At 36.3% G+C, this 20,262-nt stretch overlaps 1 protein-coding gene across 2 annotated transcripts in view; it reads right to left on the bottom strand.

Annotated features, from left to right (window-relative positions):
- The window catches only part of MCTP1 (multiple C2 and transmembrane domain containing 1), a 236,695-nt gene that overhangs the window by 125,149 nt on the left and 91,284 nt on the right, over positions 1-20,262 (bottom strand). For both annotated transcript variants that reach the window (XM_053474807.1, XM_053474815.1), the window contains exons 8-10: positions 13,406-13,576; positions 12,449-12,579; positions 2,487-2,673 (exon numbers count right to left, since the gene is read on the bottom strand). In XM_053474807.1, the coding sequence (XP_053330782.1) occupies positions 2,487-2,673; positions 12,449-12,579; positions 13,406-13,576 (489 nt within the window). The remainder of the gene's footprint in view (positions 1-2,486; positions 2,674-12,448; positions 12,580-13,405; positions 13,577-20,262) is intronic.

Genomic DNA, 20,262 nt, shown 5'->3' with positions numbered 1-20,262 from the left:
CCAAGGTGGTCCCCAAACATATGTGTTTAAGAAGTATATTGGCTTCCTCTGTCTCTTTTTACTATTTTCATACTGTCCCTCACACATAAGTGCCTGCAATAAAATAAAAGTGGAAGTCTGACAAGGGCCTCGACTAAGCTGCTGCATTCATCCAACAGCTTGAACCTAACTATGCTATCTATGTCGAACAAGTTAATTAATGCATTATCTTTAATGCACATCAATTAAACTCTATAAATCTAATAAAACTCACGTATCCTGTAATATTTCAAAACAGCAGACTGGTCAAAATCAGCAAAGCCACTCACACAGAAATAAATACCCACCAAATCATTATACTTACATCAGTGAATAACACTGGAAACACTAATCTTTCCAAGGCATATAAAAGCTTGCCTATATTAAGGTTTTGCCTTAAAAATATATAAGACATAAAAAGTCTTATGGAAATCTCCAATGGAAATCTATTTAATTGCTACAACATTACCAACAGAAATAAATCATCCAATTAAGCACACTAGGCATATATAATATATACCGGTATATATATATATATATATACTGTACATATAATGTGGCTATTATAATCGATTCTAAAAGAATCAGAATGTAATTTGACTTCAATGATCTATCATCTAGAAGTTATTGTCGCTTTCAGAAAAGATTTTATATGGTTATTTATGTATAATACCATACATAATCTTATAGTGGGATTAAAGAAATGTATATATAATATCATATATATAGCATACATGTAAGTACACATATACACACACACACATATATATCTATCTGTCTGTGTGTGTGCGCCATATACATATCACATGATATGTACCCACACACAGTTTATGAAACATGTAATATATATATTATCATTAATAATATTAATTATTAGCCGTGAAGACTTCAGGCAGTACATACCCTGCATTTACAACCGCTTGATAAATATGACAGACGTGTTTTTGCGTTTTTCCGGCTGAAGCCTGAAATCCTGGGATTGAGACGTTGACCTATGAAATGAAATCTATGGCTCTGAAATGCGGCACCACCTCTGTGTGACTGAAGTCATTAACATTATCTCCTTGTACGACTCTAATGAAAAAAATCTCATCACGGCCTTAACTGCAGGTATCTGTACGCCTGGGCAGGTCTGCCGTGCCCTTCATTTACCATACCGTTCCCTATTAACAGTCTGATACGGGAAGAGGCCAAGGGCATTAACCCCTTACGTGTACCACTTTCCCATAATATTCTAAATACAGTACCTACAGTTCCCATCAGCTTTGGAAATAAAAGGCATTGCTTAGTGGTGCTAAGTCACCTCTGCTAAAGTGTATTTATAATAACGCTGTTGGCGTGCGAGTTGTACAAGCATTAGCAGACAGCTGATTCAATGGAGATAACGTGAATAAATTTACCGAAGCACACATCCAGCTAATCTGTTTGAAGAATATGTACAGCATTAGTACTTGCACTTCATGTTATCTGCACTGCCTGATAAGGTACATCTTTATTAAATTCCATTATTGAAAGGATTCCAGTCAGGGAATAGGAATATTTTATAATCTAGAAGGAAAAATAAGCTTCTCTTTGTTAGGCAGAGTTTGGTTTAATGGTTGAGTGTCTAGAGAAGCCTTCTAAACACCTGGCAGTATTTTACAATAAAAGCTTTGTGATATTAAGTGGAAATAGTTTTTTTTTTTCTCTCCCCTTATGCGGGTATACTTTTTAGTGATATCGCGTTTTGTTAAATTGTAGAGTAAGAGCTCCCCTCTCTGTCTTACCAATAAAATTGCCATTACCTATTCCTGTGCTACCGTTCAAAGATGCCGTGAAACAATTAGTTGGTGGCTTCCGAGCAAAAGGTTCCGTTATTGCTTTTTTTAATGACATATCCTTTCCTTTATGAGACTATTACTAAAATAACATTTTTCATATTTTCTGTTTATATATTTTTTTATATTATTAATATTATTGGAATATCATAACATATAAAAACAAAAGTATAAAATGCAGGTATCAAGGTATCATTATAATGTACACAATACGTATACATAAAATATGATAAACAGATAAACGTGTATAAATTATATTTAATTTATTAATTGGAACATCAATTAAAACCGTAAAAAAAAAAATGATTACTATAAACTGAGTTGGTAAATTAAGAAAGAATTAGAAAAAAATAATAAACATCTATTTTGTGATTTGTTATTGAAATCATATTCAAATATATTTTTTTAGTATTTGTTTCATATTTTACAGTTTCAAATCTTCACATAGCCCTTGCCGGCAAAGAATTTGAATGCAATTTATTTCAATATTTATTATTTCTTGTACTAATTCTTGTCACACGTCTGGATTGCAGGGATTCTACTTATTGTGAACATGCTTCTGGAGATTCTAAGACCTGTCTGTCTGTGTGTGAACCCATTTCTCTAGCTGCTAAACATACTTTCAGAAGACGGCTAATTGGTATTACGTACGTATCGCCTGTGAATTTCTTCTCGCACTTTCTGATCTTCCAAACAGCTGACAGAGAGGTCAGAAACACTGATGGCAGCTGAGGCTGTCAGCGTCACCAGAAGGATCAGGCATCCTTCTCCTTCTTCCAGTTTCAGCTCCAGTTTGTGCGTCTGTTCTTTGCTTAAGGCCGACAGGTCAACTTGGCATCTAGAAGCAAACATTTTGAATCAGCAAGTGGCTTCTTTCACAAGATCTAATGAACAGGGGGAACCTAACCTGCAAGATGCTGAGAAAAAAAAGATACCGGTTCCTTAGAAAGAGGGGAAAATAAAGATTCCTATTGCATTTCACAGTTCACTTCTCCAAATCTAAAAAAAAAATATAACCGCACACACTAACACGGTAAAAAATAAAATACTGAAACAGCGTTGAAGACAATATGACTCAGTCAACTGTGGCCAAAAATAGAATAAAAAAAAAGCATATCCATTTCCGAATGTACAGTAGGGTGCTTGTCAATATCTTTTTCTAAGCACCGAACGGGCTGAAGGTTATATGCTATTTTTTCCGTTATCTCCCTGTAAAGAAAATATTGTGGATAAGTGTTATTTTAATACATTTTATTATTAATATTATATTATGATCATTATATATTATTTAAAGACAAAATAAAAAGTGGAATCAGTTAAATTCATTATTATTATTTTGTCGTTGGTTTATAATCTAAAATATGAAATTCATTTTTCATGCACATATGACCCTTTTTTTTCCATATAACGTGAAGCTGTACCAACAGCGTTAGGTGGTTGCATAGTATGGATACAATGGATACAATACAATAGAATGGATACACGAGCAACTGAAACGGCTGCTCATCCCTCCTCTGGAAGGGATAGAAATAAAATGACCATAAGCCAAGTACAGTTTGACAGATGGCAGCCCTCTCGGGTCCTCAATTAATTAGCATATGGCTATTTGACCCCATTCAACTGCTAGCCATAGGACTGTTTATTGTTTATGCTATACATATTTATTTATGCTTTTTAACATTTCTTCCCTAACTGGCAGACATAAGTTTTGTTATGTTAAAGGGAAACCAGATATCTTAAATTATATATATCATATATATATATATATATCATATAAGTGACTTATAGGAAAGCAGACTAATTCATATGATGTATAAGTGTGTAGAGCTTGCATTTTGTAAATTGTGGGAGAGAAGAAGGTCATTCCTTTTATGCTAAAATAATTATTTAAAAAAAGATAAAATGCAAAAGAAAACAAACTGCGTACATTGTTTGCACTATATAAATAAAATATATATTATAAAATAATTATATATTATATATATATATATATATATATATATATATATATATATATATTACAATGTGTGTGTATTTTTTCAAACTTGGCTCCTATTTGAGGAGAAAAGACAAAAAATAAACACATTCATTTTTCAAACAATTATTTATGGAACAATAAAAAACCTCTTGAAATTAAAATAGCAAGGTGTATAATAACTCATTAAACCCAAGAAGTCAAGCAAAAGACATCAAAATGTCAACCATTCTAGTGTATATTTCCTTAAAACACATATGTGCCAACATTGGGATGTGCACGTTATCTGACAATCAATGGGTTAATTACATTTTACTAACCAGCAATGTGTCCATGCAGATATGACATATAAATACATAATATCACTAATGAATTTCCCACCAGGCACCACTCCAACTCAGAAAATGTAATTACATTTTAACCCATTAAAATACCTGTATAAAACAAAGAAAGGGCAGAACATTGAGACAGATGTTTTATAAGTATTAAAGTTTTGGTGAGACACGTGGCTCTCTTTTATAGCTAAAGCTCCTGTGATCGTCAACCGGCCTAATATGTAAAGCAGTCTGAGGATAATGGGAGTTTTTGTCAAACATATTGAAAGCTAGTTGTTGGCTAGCGCTACAAAATATCTGGCAACGTCCCAAAATCCGTATGTTCCCAGTGCTGGCTGAAGACTATGATGGCTGTTACTCAACCACAGATCATCTGTTGGCTGCATTTTAACCCCCTAACATTTTACTAATTGTGTTATTTCAAGTATTTTCTGGGTTTTGAAAACCATACCTTTTTGAGCTTGAATGGGTTATGTTTTTGAATAGGAGAACATGGTGTGTAAACCCCCTATAACTGATGCTTAGTAAACATTTTGATTTTGAAAAGAAAAATAAGGTGGCAACCACTGGGTTTGACCCAGAGCCTCTGGGTGAAGCGCTGCTTATCCGGGTCTCCCAGCCACTCTCCTCTTTCTCCGAGCCAGGGGAGCGGTGGTTAGTCATGCTCACTAACTGCTCGATTCCACTGGCAACCCTTTTAATGCTATCTGGTGGGTGCCCTTGCCAGTCTCTACCAACACCCATAGCACGACTAATCACACTCAATGAGTAGGTGGCCCAGCCGTCTCAAGAGGCCACTACCTCAGAAGAAGGAGAGCTTCAGGTAGCCTGCCATGGGACATAGGTGTGGGGTTGACAATTTATTGATGGGACACTGATCGACATGCAAAAAAAAAAAAACAGATAATGTTTTAAAAAGTGATATTTATATAAATTCATAAAAAGCATTTTTCTGTGAATATACTGAAGATTGTCATGTAGGTCCAGCGGTATAAAAGTGAATACTAAGTTTTGCAGTAATACCTTTTTATTGGGCTACCATTTAAAGTTAGTCCAATAAAAAAAAGGCATTTCTACAAACCGCAAAACTGATTTGCATTTATACAGAGAAGATAAAGAGATGATACGCATTCACATGTACAGGATATTCAGAAGGTAAAACAACCGCAAAAAAAGCAATATCGCACATTAAATAAGTCATCTTGCCGTGAAAGATATATGAACCAAAATCAGTGTCATATTAAAGATAAATATGCATATTTTCACACTAATAACGTTTCCCATAAATCTATCTGTATTGGACCAGAAATTACTACAGCTAAATAAAAATTACATGACACAGGATTTACTTATCCCGAAGATGCACAGAAACAACTTGCTTCCTGACAGCTCTCATTCACGGCAATTTACTGCTGTTGTCAGTAGCCAATTTGCTCCGATTTCCACTATGCATAAAGGTGTAACAATCATATGGATTTATTAGTTGATTAGAACTTGGCTGCGCTGGAACGATGTGGTGGCAAAAACGCAGGTGACAAGAAAGTTAAATAATTACACGGAGATTAAAATCGTTTCACCTCTGCTTGATATTTTAATCCTAATGACATTTACATTTCCTTCCTCAACTGTGCGGCATGCTTTAATCAATTTCGATCTCACAATATTTTCTCAGGAACAAGGAAACAAATTGCTGGTTAATTGCAGTTTTCGTAATTAGCATTTTTTACCTATAATATTTTGTATTGTTTGTTCATCAGCACGCTGTTTCAACAGGGCTTTTTATAGTGACATTAGAAACAATAGAGATACTCAACTGTTGGAACTGCTTAAAGAAGCTCCAGGTCAAGAGGGAGAGGGTCCAGCCATGTTATTTATCGACATTGGCCATGGACTGACCCAGGACTACCATCCCAACCATCCCAACTGCACCTGAGTAACATGTGGTGCCTCGGAAGAGCATGCTGTAAGGGATGTGCGGGAGAGATTTGTCTTGTAACTGACCCATTGAAAAGCTGAACACTGGGAACCCTGATTGCCCAATTGGGCGATCTGACCCCAGTTTGGTAGTAAAGGGGTTGCCGCCCCACAGGACCTGCTACCCTGGGCCTATTCCTAGCTGGCCAAAGCCCAGATATGCTTCAACCTGGGACAAAAATACAGACACCTCCCCCAATAATGGACCCCCCACATTTTACCTTTCTGCATAGGTGTTGGGCATGTAGGATCTTGGTGGCCTTGTGAGGGGACAGGGCATATTCTTTAAAGGGATACTGACTTCCTTGCAATGCACAGAAAGAGGGGACGTGAGATGTCTGTGCTGATGGAGTTCTACTGCCCCTTTGAACACAAAAAGCTGTCATTGTTAAAAAAAATAAATGAAAAAATAAAATCAAGTGAAGCCACCAACATTATTGGGGAACTGGGGATGGATAACATATAGCCACACCAACTGTTTACTGCTTGGTAATTTACCCCTTATAGATACAACTGTTTGAAATAATTTACAGATATCAAGAGATGGACTGGCAACAAATTCAAGTAGGGGCTGTGTTAATGGTTACAAGGAACCGTGGACAGCAATCCCACAGTCCCAAAGGGTTCTTCTGTAAAAGCACCAGTTTGAGTGTTTGTCTATTTTTCATGGCCCTTTCTACCTGTTGTGCGTTCTGTTCTAAGGATGAGGCGTATGCCATCATGACATATATTTTCACAGATTAGCTTCCGCTTTGCTGATAAAGGCATAATTCATTCGTGGCAAGGCTGTCACCAAAGGAAAATCAAGAAAATCTAAGTAAAATAAAACAGTAGATATTTTAATTATAAGCTAAATATTATTTAAAATAACATTTAATTAAATAATCCTTAAATATTATTTAAGGATGTCTCTTATGTATATCATTTTTAATATACACCCAAAAAGCATTTGTATTTTGAATTTTTTTTTTTTCGGATTTTGCATTCCTATTACACTTGGAGGCCTTTTAAGTACTGATTTTGTATTTTATTACTCGCTACGTCTGTCATTTAATATTTCTTTTATCAGTTTGATGATTTTGGGACTTATGGTTTCTTTCTGTTTGATGTTATGGCGTGCCCAATTACCTTTATGAACTGACACATGTAGCATTAGTAAATGTAGCTGTCAGGTCACTGAAACTTGACTTGAAACATTTTGTTAAAAATAGAACTTGGGATAAATAATACATTGGGGAACTATACACCATATAATTTGTGTGTTGACTGTCATTATAGTTATACAGAATTCCACTCCTGTCTTTTTTGTTTAGCATCATGGCAACCTCTAAATAACATAGTGATTTAGTAAAGCATTATATGGTGATGGGATTGCTCATGCATTCTAGGAAGCAAAATTGGGTACATATCAATTTTTTTGAAAACTGTGGAATATCAGTTCAAAAGCACACCCCAAAAAGCATGGCTAGGCAGCTATTACCAAATAATATAACCCCCCCCCAGAAAGTCAGAAATTGAGCAAACAGAACACACATAAATAGAATAAGACAAAGCTTAGGAATAATAGCAACAAACAGACAAGAACATCACAAGAAAGTCACTAGGCTTAAAGGATCAGGAGCCCTGGAGAAGCAAGTAATAGGAAAAAAACAACAGGTTGAGATGGGATATAACATTAAAGAAACAGTAGGTCAAAAAATGCAATTCTACATTCTGTAGTCCTTCTTAAAAGGAGTTTATTGCAATTTATTTATACAACTGCATCCACCCAACATGTTTAATCACTTTGTGCTTCTAAGAAAAATATCAAAACCGAAGGGATGGTAAACTAAATAAACAATATCAAAATAAGAGCGTAAACGTATAGTACTTATGCTTGGTAAATAAGTCTCCCGATAATTGATGTTAATGTGGGAGCCATGTTTGGAAAGCAAAAAAGCAGACAAGGTCTCGGAATACGCAATTATAGGATGGAGGTTTAGACAAATGTTTTGCTGATTTTTTTTTACAGTTATTTAGGATGTTAGTACGGTGTAGGAAGGGGTTATATTTTGCTTTAATATAATTTGAATCAGCAATAGATTGTCAGGTAAGTATAGACTTCTACGTGCATGCATCTTATATGGTAGGTAGAAGCTGCTTTGACTGTCTTGGCCCTGATGCTTTAATCTAAGTAATCATTGTCTTGGACATACTGGGAAAGAAAATCCGTAAATGAAGCCAGATGTCTAATGGCTTCTTTAAACAGCACAGGGCCCCATATTACTGCTCGCCACAAGAACTAGCAATCATTTGTTTATGACAAGGTTGCAATGCATTACTCATTTGCATAAGCATATCAGCATCACTCGAATCCCAGTTCCATTATTAATATGTGTCATTTCTTTGCCTCAGGCAAAGTGACATGATGCCAGTGGGAACACTGATGTACAGAAGGCAATATGTCACTCATGCCTTGTGCCTGTCTAAAACCTTGCTTCCAATATTATTAATATATATCTATCTCTTTGTAAGAGGCAAGAGGGAGCTATTATTCATAATAATCATTAATAAAGTCCAAAAAAGATAATATTTCCAGATTATAAAACAATATTAATTAATAGGAGTGACTGCAATAATTTGCCGTATACTCCCATACCACCACAGGTCCTATTTTTTCACCCATTTATAGTTATATGAATTCATATATAAAACTATACTGTAAATATTTTTTATTGTTTTTGAATTTTATAAGATGCTCTGGCAAGTATTATTCCTCCTAGTGTTTAAACAATATTTTCTATTATTCCGTAGATTCTGTAATGCTATGATGGGGATGGGAGGATACATGTTTCACAAAATGTAATATTTCCAAAAACATGGACACATGTTAAGACTGGAATAGATGAAAAAGACCCTGCTCTTGTGAGCTTACAATCTACTTAGAGGTTAATGGAGATTTAGTTCCCATATCCTGTGCCCAGTAAATATGAGGCCATTTGTTTCGGTGTAAGTGCCCTACATATGGGACTTGGGTTCAGTATAGGGGCAGTACAGAACTGCTTTGCCAAAACTCACATCCTGGGCCCTGCTACATTGCCTCTGAGGTTTAACTAAGATCTCGCCGCTTTGTTTGATATTCACCTGACTCACTGACAATGCCAGGTTACATAGTACATAAGGTTGAAAAAAGACCCAAGTCCCTCAAATTCAACCCTTCTACCTAACCTTCCTATTCTTGATCCAAAAGATGGCAACCCCCCCCCCCCCGAATTAAGCTACTTCAAATTCTGCCATCAGGGGGAAAAAAATCCTTCTTGACTCCAAGAGGCAATCGGATTTCTCCTTGGATCAAGAAGCTCTAAATTATGAATTCTATTTATAGCCCATATGTCATGCCTTTCTAAAAAAATATCCAGACCCCTTTTAAAGGCATCTAATGTATTTGATAACACCACCTCCCTTGGCAGTGAATTCCATACCTTTATTGCCCTTACTGTAAAGAATCATCAGGTGATTTTATGTCTTAGCCTCGGAAAGGGGGCTATGCCAAAGCTACATATCCCATAGCTTATCTTTGCATGCATTTGGTTCAAGGTAATATATTTACATTAATTTATTACTTTATTGGCGACTATATTAAAGTTCTAAATGAAGACACATATCACAAGCGTTATAAAAGAGATAAAGGTCTCGAGGAGTAATCGTATAGTGAGTGTGTGTACCTTCATACTGACGGATGTATTAATATTATTACGTATTTGTCCTGCTATATCTCCATTCCACTTTGAAAAGTTCTCTTAACCCCAGTTTATTAATTTATCATATTATATATATTGTACTGGAGATGCAGTCCTGTAACATTTCATGAGCGTTGTGCATACAGTTATTTCTATATATGCAACTCACACTCGATAAATATTCCAGCGTGAAGCTCAAAGTTCATTGGAATTCCATGCACAGAAACCCACCGTACCTTCTGCACCGATGTACTTAGAGAGGCAGGAAGGTGTGATTTTCTTAGCATAATACATTACTTTACGAGTTGCCATCACTATATGATAACCTTAAATTATATATCACATCAAAGAATATTCTAGTTACAGGAAACACGATAATTTCACATCCTTCACTTCATCTACTATGTATGTAAAATATGAAATTTTATATTTATGTTGTGTTCACCATCATCCTGGATTGGATCACACGTAACACATCTTGGAGTAGACAGATATCGCATTGAAACAAGGGACAGAACAAATTGTCTAGTATAAAGTTGAGATTTGTGTCAGTTGTGTATTTATCATTGTGTTAATATTGATGGCGCTGTTCCATTTAGACAAAACATTAACTGTGCTCGCTGGGATTCTAAAAAACTAATGTTAGCTGATCTGCCGTTTTATTCCGCACAAAATTCAATCACATAAAACAACACTGAAAAATTTAAGAAGTCTTTTTAGTTTCTATGGCAACAACCTATTCGTGCCTGCTTTTGTGTCACATGACAAAAGAAAAAGTAAAAAAAAAATATATATATATGAATGAGAAACCAATATGTCTGGGCATTCGACAGCAGTAGGAATGATGCATTTAGTTGTGAAATGGTTGCATTCAGCATAGCATCACCCTTACAAAATACTGAGAAAACTGTTCACTGGCTGCATGTATCCCCTGACAGAGTAATGTGAATATTTAATCTTTAATTATTAAACTTTTTTTAAGTTTGCCATTGTTCTATAAACAATGGGCGCCTGTGGGATCCATTAGACTTGTACCACATAGTGTTCTTCTACCAACTTGGACAACACTCTGGAGGCGCAAGGCATTACGTTAAAACTAAACAGATTGTTTTAGATTTATTTTAGCCAGTTCATATTGTCAAATATACAGCATTCTTAGAGAGATTTTCCTTTTTCAAAATGGATAGTAGGAAATTAGTTTTTTTTTCTCCTTGGTATCTCAGCTTCAAATTGAGAATAAGCACAAAAGTGTCAAGCAAACGAGAAATATCTGATAATTTTTTAGGAATAGCAACACAGCATTCTAGGAATTATAAAGTTAATTTGTTTATACCCAACTCCATACCCATTCTACCAGGTTTCAAGATCTGTGCTAAATTTATTAACAGGGTACTTAGACACGTGCTCTGTAAAGTAAGTGTCATGTTAGAGCCAGTGTCTACGTTTAAATATGGATAGAAATAAAACATTGACGTCTAGATTACAAAATCCTGAATGTAATAATAATACCAATGATAATAGTAATAATAATAATACTACTAATAACAATAATAACAAAAAATCATCATAGTTGTTTTTAGGAGTCTGTTGAATTAAAGTAATGAGAGGAACTCAGAACATTCTGGTGTGTCTAAGGAGTGAATCTGATTAATTGATCCAAACCAAGAAATAATTATTACATGGTACGTTCGATTTTGATGTTGTGTTGGATTTTTAAAAATCTGATGTGACTATTAATTGAATTAAAATATCCACAATAATATAAAGAGGGTCACTATAAAAACAAGGAAAGCAAATGTTATATAGGATGAAACACATGCAATAAAGAACTTGTAGCGCCATGTTCCCAGAAGCCAGCTTAGAAAGTCAGGGAAATAGTTCAGGACCCAAACTATACATTATATACATCATATATCTATTGTGGGCAATCTTAAAAAAAAAAGGAAAAATGTATTTTTAGACAAATTTGAATAAAAACATTAATAACATTAGTATCATTGTTTTTCTAACATTGCGTGCTTCTCTAAAACAAATGGTACAGTGTTATTATATATAAATGGGTAAGTAAAACTTAATTTTTGATAGATTATGAAACCGTTTGGATGTTCCCCGTGTATGGATATTCCCAGTGTTATCAGATTTCACATCTATCTACTTGTATACATGGCGGAGATATTTAGTTTATATGTTTTCACATTTGGCTTCTCTCAAAAATATTTTAAAACTAATTATATTTCCAGGTTTGAACTTTCTAGGTGTTACTTTTACCACATATTTGGGCTGTACAAATAAACGATCGTCAATGTGGCACACTGCTTACACTAAAAACACCACGTTTTAAATAAGTGCATCACACTTGTAAGACGAAAATACATTCTTGCTGGTTTTATAGCAAATGTTAAAGGAATCGTGCTTTACTTCAGTAACAAAGACATCCTATAAATACATTTTACATTTAAGAGCCACATGTTTTAATTCAATTCTGGGTAGACGCTGCCATCTAGTGGCCATAATTGGAACTTTCACTGTTTGACAAGTCAAGGAGAAACATTGGATGTTCAGTATATCTGTATCAATGCATTGCTGTTTCTTTATCCCATACTTACTCACCTTCCAATGAAATCATCTCTTTTGCCAGCATCTTTGTCCCATACTGTGATATCTATTACTCCTCCTCGTTCTTCAAAAAGATGCATATCAAATTGCTCCCTCCACTGAGGATTCAATGTCTTTGGAAGAGTCTAAGGTAAATAATAAAACAAAAAAAAAAACACTCAAAAGTATAGAAGCATACCCTTCTCACACAGAGTTATGTACAGTAATATTATGATTGATCAATTATTACATCAGATTCAGGGAAACACAAGTGACTACTATTCCTAAGATGGAACAGAGCAATTTCTGCAGAAGATGAATGAAATACGCAGGATCAAACCGTGATCATTTTATGATCACTACCCTATATAAGTAGGGCTGGTCCTAGACCAAATAGCACTCCAGGCAAGAAGTCCCTTTATTACCCCACACTAATATACCCTATGTCTTTTTTTAAAATACTTTTGGAGGGCCAATGTAAGCATAAACCTCTTCTGTCTCACACATTGTGGAGGCTTACATTGCACCCCTGGCAGGCAACAGACCAACGCCTACACATTAGGGGTAGTTTCTGGGGTGACTGTTGGTACCCCCTTGATCCAGGCACCTCAAGATGTTGCTGAATTTTTGACACTAAGATCCTTTCTGTATTTAAGAAACAGTCCAATTTAACTTCAAATCGTACAAAACCTTACATTGTAAAACTTGACAGAACATGATAAAATGGAAATGTCGGACTACTTGAAAACATTTTGCATGCTTAACGTAACAAATATTCTCATTTTAAACTATTGCCTGATTTTATGCCTTTATTTGGTTACGAATGGAGAGACCCTTTTTAATGAACATTTTTACAGTTTTTTCTTCTTGGTTAAACAACTGACTAATTGAAGAATCGATGTTGGCAAAAAGGAAGAAACACAACTGTAGAGGGAACACAAAAATGTTTGGTACAGTAACACTTGAGCTTACCTTGCTCTTGTATTTCTGATGCCCCAGTCTGAATTTCACATAAGGGTCACTTAGTCCATTGGCATCCATGGCTTTGAGCTCCTGTCCCTCAATAAGAGTGATGCTTACAATCCCTCTCCATAGCTGAGTTTTTCTGTGCAAGTCAGTGAGGCGTAAACTTTGTGTCTGAAACTGCAAAAGCAACAAAAATGGTCAACAAAATGAATACCAGTGCATGGCAGGTTCTGCAGAGATTGTATACTGTATGTATGCAGACATATTCGCAGCAGGATAAACTAGATATAGTATGTTTTTCAACGTGTTATGTTTCCCAGTACAAGCCTTTCTAAAGTATAAAGTTGGGGTCTTATATAAAGATTACTATACTTAGGTTGAAGGGTTAATTTTCAAGTGGACTACAATTGATATTGTCACGTTACAGAAAATCAGTCAACGTTTGGTTTCCGTAAAGTTGTTGTGCATAGACCATTGGTGCAACTTTATTGGTCGTTCGTACGGACATTTAGCTGATAGAACAGGGAGACCAGTGACATCTGCCGGACAAGTTACGGCACCAGGAGCCTAAAAGTCTGTACGAGCGACCAAGAGAGTCGCTCGTACAGACTTTTAAAACCCTAATGCAGCAACTTACCCAGCAGATCCCACTGGTCTCCCTGTTCTATCAGTTAATAAATGATAGAACAGGGAGACCAATGGTATCTGCCGGGCAAGTTACGGCACCAGGAGTTTAACAGTATGTACGAGCGACCCTATTGGTCGCCAGCAGGGGACAGACGAGCCCCCTGCTGACGACCAATAGAGTTGCTCATACAGACATTTAAACTCCTGGCGCCAGAGCTGCTGCGGTACGCGTTAACCCCGTATTCGCGTTAACACGACGAATGTCCACGAATATTCGCCCGAAGAGAAGACAGGAACAGGCGAATATTCGCGGAATACGAATATTTTTTTGATGAGCACGAAGACGAACACGAAGAGCCCCCTGGTGCCCAAGTCTAGTTATTACCCTCCTTGAGCAACATGCCTAATCTCTGATGTTGGTACCAATATGTGATAGCATGTTACTGGCGCTTGTTTGTGTGTGTACACATTACTAATATGCTAATATAGTATTTGAATATAATTATTCACTACTATAATACTAATGTAGTTTTTTTCTTCGGGGTCTCAGAGCAGGGGGTTAAATCAGGTCAGGATCTATTGGTTAGCACCCAAGTGTTCCCCAACTTGGCCAGAAAGATACAAGGTCACTAAAATCAGAGTTAGGACTTATAATGTGACCAGTAATGGTTCAGTCATGTAACATCACCCTTATTAACCAGACAGCACCTCAAATCTGGTTGTTGACCACCCAAGATGTAATCAAGTCTTGTAAACAGTGACATTCATTTTACAGTAAAAAGTACCAACAGCAAACACACCAAACTCCATCAATTATCCACACATCCAATGGGCTAGCCTAATCTAATTTCATTACAGTGCTAGAGGGGTCTAAATGTTTTCATGAAGAAACAATGATCTTGGACTCTATTGCATTGATGTAAACATAGTTAAGGTTGAGTTGCAATCCAATAAAACTCTATTTATTGTGCATTGTCTTAAGAGTCAGTGTTATAATGGTTATACTGGTTTTTTTATGTGGCAATGTCAAGAGTTCAAGCAATGGAATAAAAAGAGTCAAGTTCAGTTGGCCTTCAGAAGAGGTCACTTTGAGTATGTGCATCCCTTTACATGGTTCATAGTGTGGGAGTGACATTTTCGAGTCATGTACCTGTTATAACAGAAATAAAAAAATAATATTTCAACATCTTGACATCTTGACAAGATAAAGTTCATAGAAGCTTGGTTTAGGACACATAGACATTGCAAAACAAACCCACCAGATTCAGATGAAATGCTAGAATGCTTTCTTGCATTACCTTTGCATTAATTTTCATGACATTTTTTAAAAAAAGCTTGTTGTACAACAAAATTGGAAAACATAATTGCTCTTTCCAAGAATTACTATTATTCAAAATAGCTGCAGCTCCTACATATAATCGCCACTTTTAGGTTAAGATTGCAGTGATGCATGACTGTACATTTGTATAAAATGCTGCTTTTATGGAAAACAAGCGTGTCTTGGAACTGTGCACGTAACAAACGCTTCATTCCAGGAATGTGTAGAGGTTTTAGATTATACGAATTCTCTCTCGTATTCCTGCAGAAAGCATCTCTTTATGTTTGAGCTCATGGCAGACAATGATATCTCAACCGTCCTGCATCTACTGCTTAAAGAACATATTCAGGAACTCATATTGGCCTTTCCATTATAACCATTTGTCTTCCCATTTGGTTTTATTTGCGAGAAGGAAGAAAATGTATAGAAGCATTTTTTTATTAAGAAATGTAAGCTATCTTGAAAGGTCAATAATATAGCTGAGTATAGCTTGTGATTGAAAATGAGAGTGTTATCCGAATAACTAAACTCCTTTCATCTGAAATGCACTTCCCTTTAGCTAAATATATTTCAATAACAATACGAGTTAAGCAGTCATCCATGTAACAGCTCTTCCACCGGTATCGGGATTGCTTTTATAAGTACTTTAAATCACACAAGAACAAGTATATTGTCAGGGCCGGATTATCTACATATAATTTAGTCAAATGAATATGATGTCTTTCTAGAGGGAACCAAATTAGCCATGTAAATAATATTTCACTAAGCTTGAACCGTATATTATTAACGTATGGATCTATATTTACCAGACCATAAATCACAGGAAAACATAGCAAAAAAAGGAAGCAATAGAGGCTTTAGCTTGTAGTTTCCAACCGAGTGAATTTGGTACAAGACTCCAGTGAGCAGCAATAGATGACGGAGATTTTGTGGGTGAAATTATCACGTAATGTTCAGGATAACATGTGCAATAGGCAAACGTTCAAAATATACAAGACTTTACGTAAAGTTACGTTATAAAAATCTTTAACGGTGACTTAGAGGGAACAAAAAAGATGCCTGAGGTACTCTGAAGTTATAGGTTTGCTTGTAATAAATGAGGTCATTTGGTTAGATAAGCAATTCATTGTGAATTTCTGCTCATCTGGGTATCCAGTGTATTAAGAACAGCAGATAATTTAATCAGAAACAATAGCTTGTAAGACAAACTGAATTCAACGTTTAGTAAATAACGCCTTAATTAGGGCATTGTCCGTAGATCTGTGTTTTAAAGAACAAAGGTATTTTCAAGTTGCTTTAGATGGCTATGTTTGGTCATATCCATGGGTCAGACTAGAAGGTATACCTAAAAACCTGGGATTGTACATAATGCGGGTATTAAACTCTATAAAAAAAGGGTTCAGTAGTTGATATCTGGTAAAACCGGTCTGAAACATTTTGCGTTCAAGATTTATTATCCTAGCTTGGTCATCTGGGGCAAAGATGGCCTATGGTCACGCTTTGGATGCTTGAAATAATTCTGGATTCTGCCTAAACACGGCCTGCTAATGTTAAATACTATCACTAAAGTTCAATGCGTCCCTACAGTTTGGCTTTTGAGCTACTTCCAACTATGTCTGGGGCAATCCCATCATCTGCCAAATGAATGAGAGTCAGGGATTCACATTGGCTTTTTAGAAGTTCTGGCCTTCCTGTTTTTGATTGGAAATATCTGTACCTTCTGTTGGGTATACTACTCATGATTGCTTAAATATATACTGTAAATATACAGTTAATGTTGGCAAAAGTCATACAAAAAAGGAACAGGTTTTGAGGGCAATAACATTGATGAGTTGTTGGTGGTGGAATAACAGAATTCATACATGGTTACCAAAGGTCACTGCCCCTAGGAGCTAGTATGTTATTTGCCGGGAAGGGGAAACTAATTTATAAGGTAAAACTTTTAACTTTTATACTATACTTCTATCTCTGCCATTATAGTTCATGAAGCTTGGAGTTGAGACACACTGGATACATAATAATGAAGCCCTAGTGTGATATTACAGCAGAACTATTTAATCTCACCTGACATGGCCACAGAGTTATTGATTGATGACAAGATGGACCATGCAGAATTTATATATTGAATAATCGGAAATTAATAATAATTAATAATATTCATTTTTAGGGATGTATTCACTAAACAATATGTTTTACGTAAGTTGAAATGTGTTATATTACAAAAAATACATAAAGTATGCAGGGAAAACTTACTACTGGGGCATTAGTGTGATGCACCAGAAAAATCGCTCACCCCCTAGTAAATAGACACCTTCTTAGGACAAAATGCTTTGGCATCAGTAACTTTACTTTATTTAAGATGTTTATCTGGATGTTCATATTGATTTATAAAATGATTTTGTATGTTTAAAGGGATGTCATTTTCCACACTCTGGTCTAGGCTATTAAGCGTATAAATAACTTCTTATTCAAACACACCGACTTTCACAAACAATCAGGTTTAAGCTCCGTCTGCCCTGGCAGGAAGATATATGGTTTGAGAATTATAACACATTTGCTACAGACATTTGCTAGATACTAAACCAGAGCTGAACAGCAATTACCTTCTCACTGTCCAGAGGCCTGCTATTTATCCTTCTCATTTCGGCAGTAAATACCATCTTGCATTATTTGAGTGTCACAGGGAATAAGGTTTCAACAGACACAAGCCATTAGTGGCAGAAATGCTTGGACAAAATGAAAATAACAAAAAGATAAAAAAAACTCAAGCCATGGTATCAGCTTTTGGTAGCCACTGGAATTAGTTCTCGCTATGCAGTTTGATTCTATAATGATCCACACGAGCAATCTGTTAAAATGACTGTATATGATGGTAATCTATCATTTACCCATCGACTCTCTTTACATTTTTGAAGGGCAAGGACTTTCTGTCTGTGTATCTAAAACATTTCAAAATACTATTTGTCTATGGTCTTCTCCATTAGAAGATCCATTGGTAGGTCCTAAACAATGAGTTTTAGAGTGACGCTTAACGTATTGCTCACTGATAAACAATATTAGCTTTTTGAAGAAATTCCAACAGTGCTGACTTTCCCAAGGACCACATTTGAGGATCCTGAAGGTTCTTACGGCTTTTCACATGCTACTGTTAATTAATGGGCACTGAAAAAGACAGTAGCATTTAGAGATACCGGGCTAGAAAAAAATAAAAAGCAAGTGATCGAGGTAATGGTCTTCCAGTTATGCCCTGTTTCTTTTCTGGGGTCACTGAATGAAACTGTGACTGGTTCTACATCACTGTCTGGCCAATAAACAAGCAGCATTTCACTCCACTCAGTTATTTCATTGGCTGTTGTATCCTTCTGCTGGGTTTCATTGTTAAGCATATATGGGCATCAGAGGTGCACATTTACAGACTGAACCCGGATGAACCCCATTTGTGCCAATGGCACACCAGACGTCCTTCAAAGACTTTCACTGAGAAGCACTAGATTGGGCAGCCATTGCAAAAAACAAATGGACATAGATGTTCCAATAAAAGTCAACTTTGTATCGGCACAGAAAAAAAGACACTTACTATATCCCAGTGTTGATATTGAGAGGGGAGAATAATATGTGCTGTATGTTATGCTATTATGTTAGTTGTTGCCAACTTTATTAAGGTGAGAAGCGCAGACAGTTTTTGTTTTTTGTATACATTGTACAGCCAATACACTGTTTTTGCAGCATGCTTACACCTGTTTGGTAGGCCTCGTATTTCACATTTGTATTACCGTATTTGCTCGATTATAAGACGAGGTTTTTTCCAGAGCAAATGCTCTGAAAAATACCCCTCGTCTTATAATCGGGGTCGTCTTCTAATCAGACCCCAAAAAAATGGCTGGGGCCATGCTGCTTACCGGTCGCGAGCAGCGTCTCTTCCGTTAGAAGCAGGAGGACAGGAAGCTTGTAGCTTCCTCACAGAACTCTATCTCCCCCTCCCTCCTCTGGGGGCGGGGCCAGAGCAGTTGTTCGTACAGCCGGTCCCCTGCAGAAGTTTTCGAGTGAGAGATCTGCAGTTCAGGTAAGGGGGTGGGGGAGGGTTTTTGGGTAAGTATGTGTGATTAATGTGTGAAGTATGTGTGATTAATGGAATGAATGAGTATTTAAATGTTTGTGAATGTGTGTTTGTGTGTGATAGCATGGATGTGTAAGGGGGGTGGGGGTTGTAGCATGGCATAGGGAGGCTGTAATCCCACTACTATCATCCCCAGGTTCCAGCATGTACTGGCTGCCTTGGCTTGATAGGAGTGTGATTGCTGTTAGCAGCAATCACACTCCTATCAAGCCAAGGCAGCCAGTACATGCTGGGTTAAAAGGCATATCATGGGGCTGAGTGGCATATAGGGGGTTAAAATGCATTTCTGGACCTGAAGAAATGCATTTTAACCCCCTATATGCCACTCGGCCCCATGATATGCATATATACCTCCAGAAATGCATTTTAACCCCCTATATGCCACTCAGCCCCATGATATGCCTTATAACCCCCTATATGCCAGGCATATCATGGGGCAGAGTGGCAAATAGGGGGGTATAAAGCATTTCTGGGGGCAGAGTGGCATAACTGGGGGGGGCAGGTTGGCAAATAAAAGGAAATTTAAAAAATATATTTACATGAATTAATATTTACTGGTAAAACTTTTTTTCCTATAGGGTCGTCTTATATTCAGGCTTTTTGTTTTTTTCCTAAATTAATATTTTGATTTTGGGGGGTCGTCTTATAATCGGGGTCGTCTTATAATCGAGCAAATACGGTACATGAAATAGCATGCTGATATTCCATTATTTTGCATACATTTAAACATATTCTGATATTTTATTTCACATGTTGGAATATTTATTTGCTATGGGTCATTTTTTATTTCACGACAAGTGT

Source organism: Spea bombifrons, chromosome 1, assembly GCF_027358695.1.
Source record: "Spea bombifrons isolate aSpeBom1 chromosome 1, aSpeBom1.2.pri, whole genome shotgun sequence".
Classification (NCBI taxonomy): Eukaryota; Metazoa; Chordata; class Amphibia; order Anura; family Pelobatidae; genus Spea; species Spea bombifrons.
The sequence above is the reverse complement of the archived record's forward strand: the minus strand, read 5'-3'. Positions and strand labels throughout refer to the sequence as shown.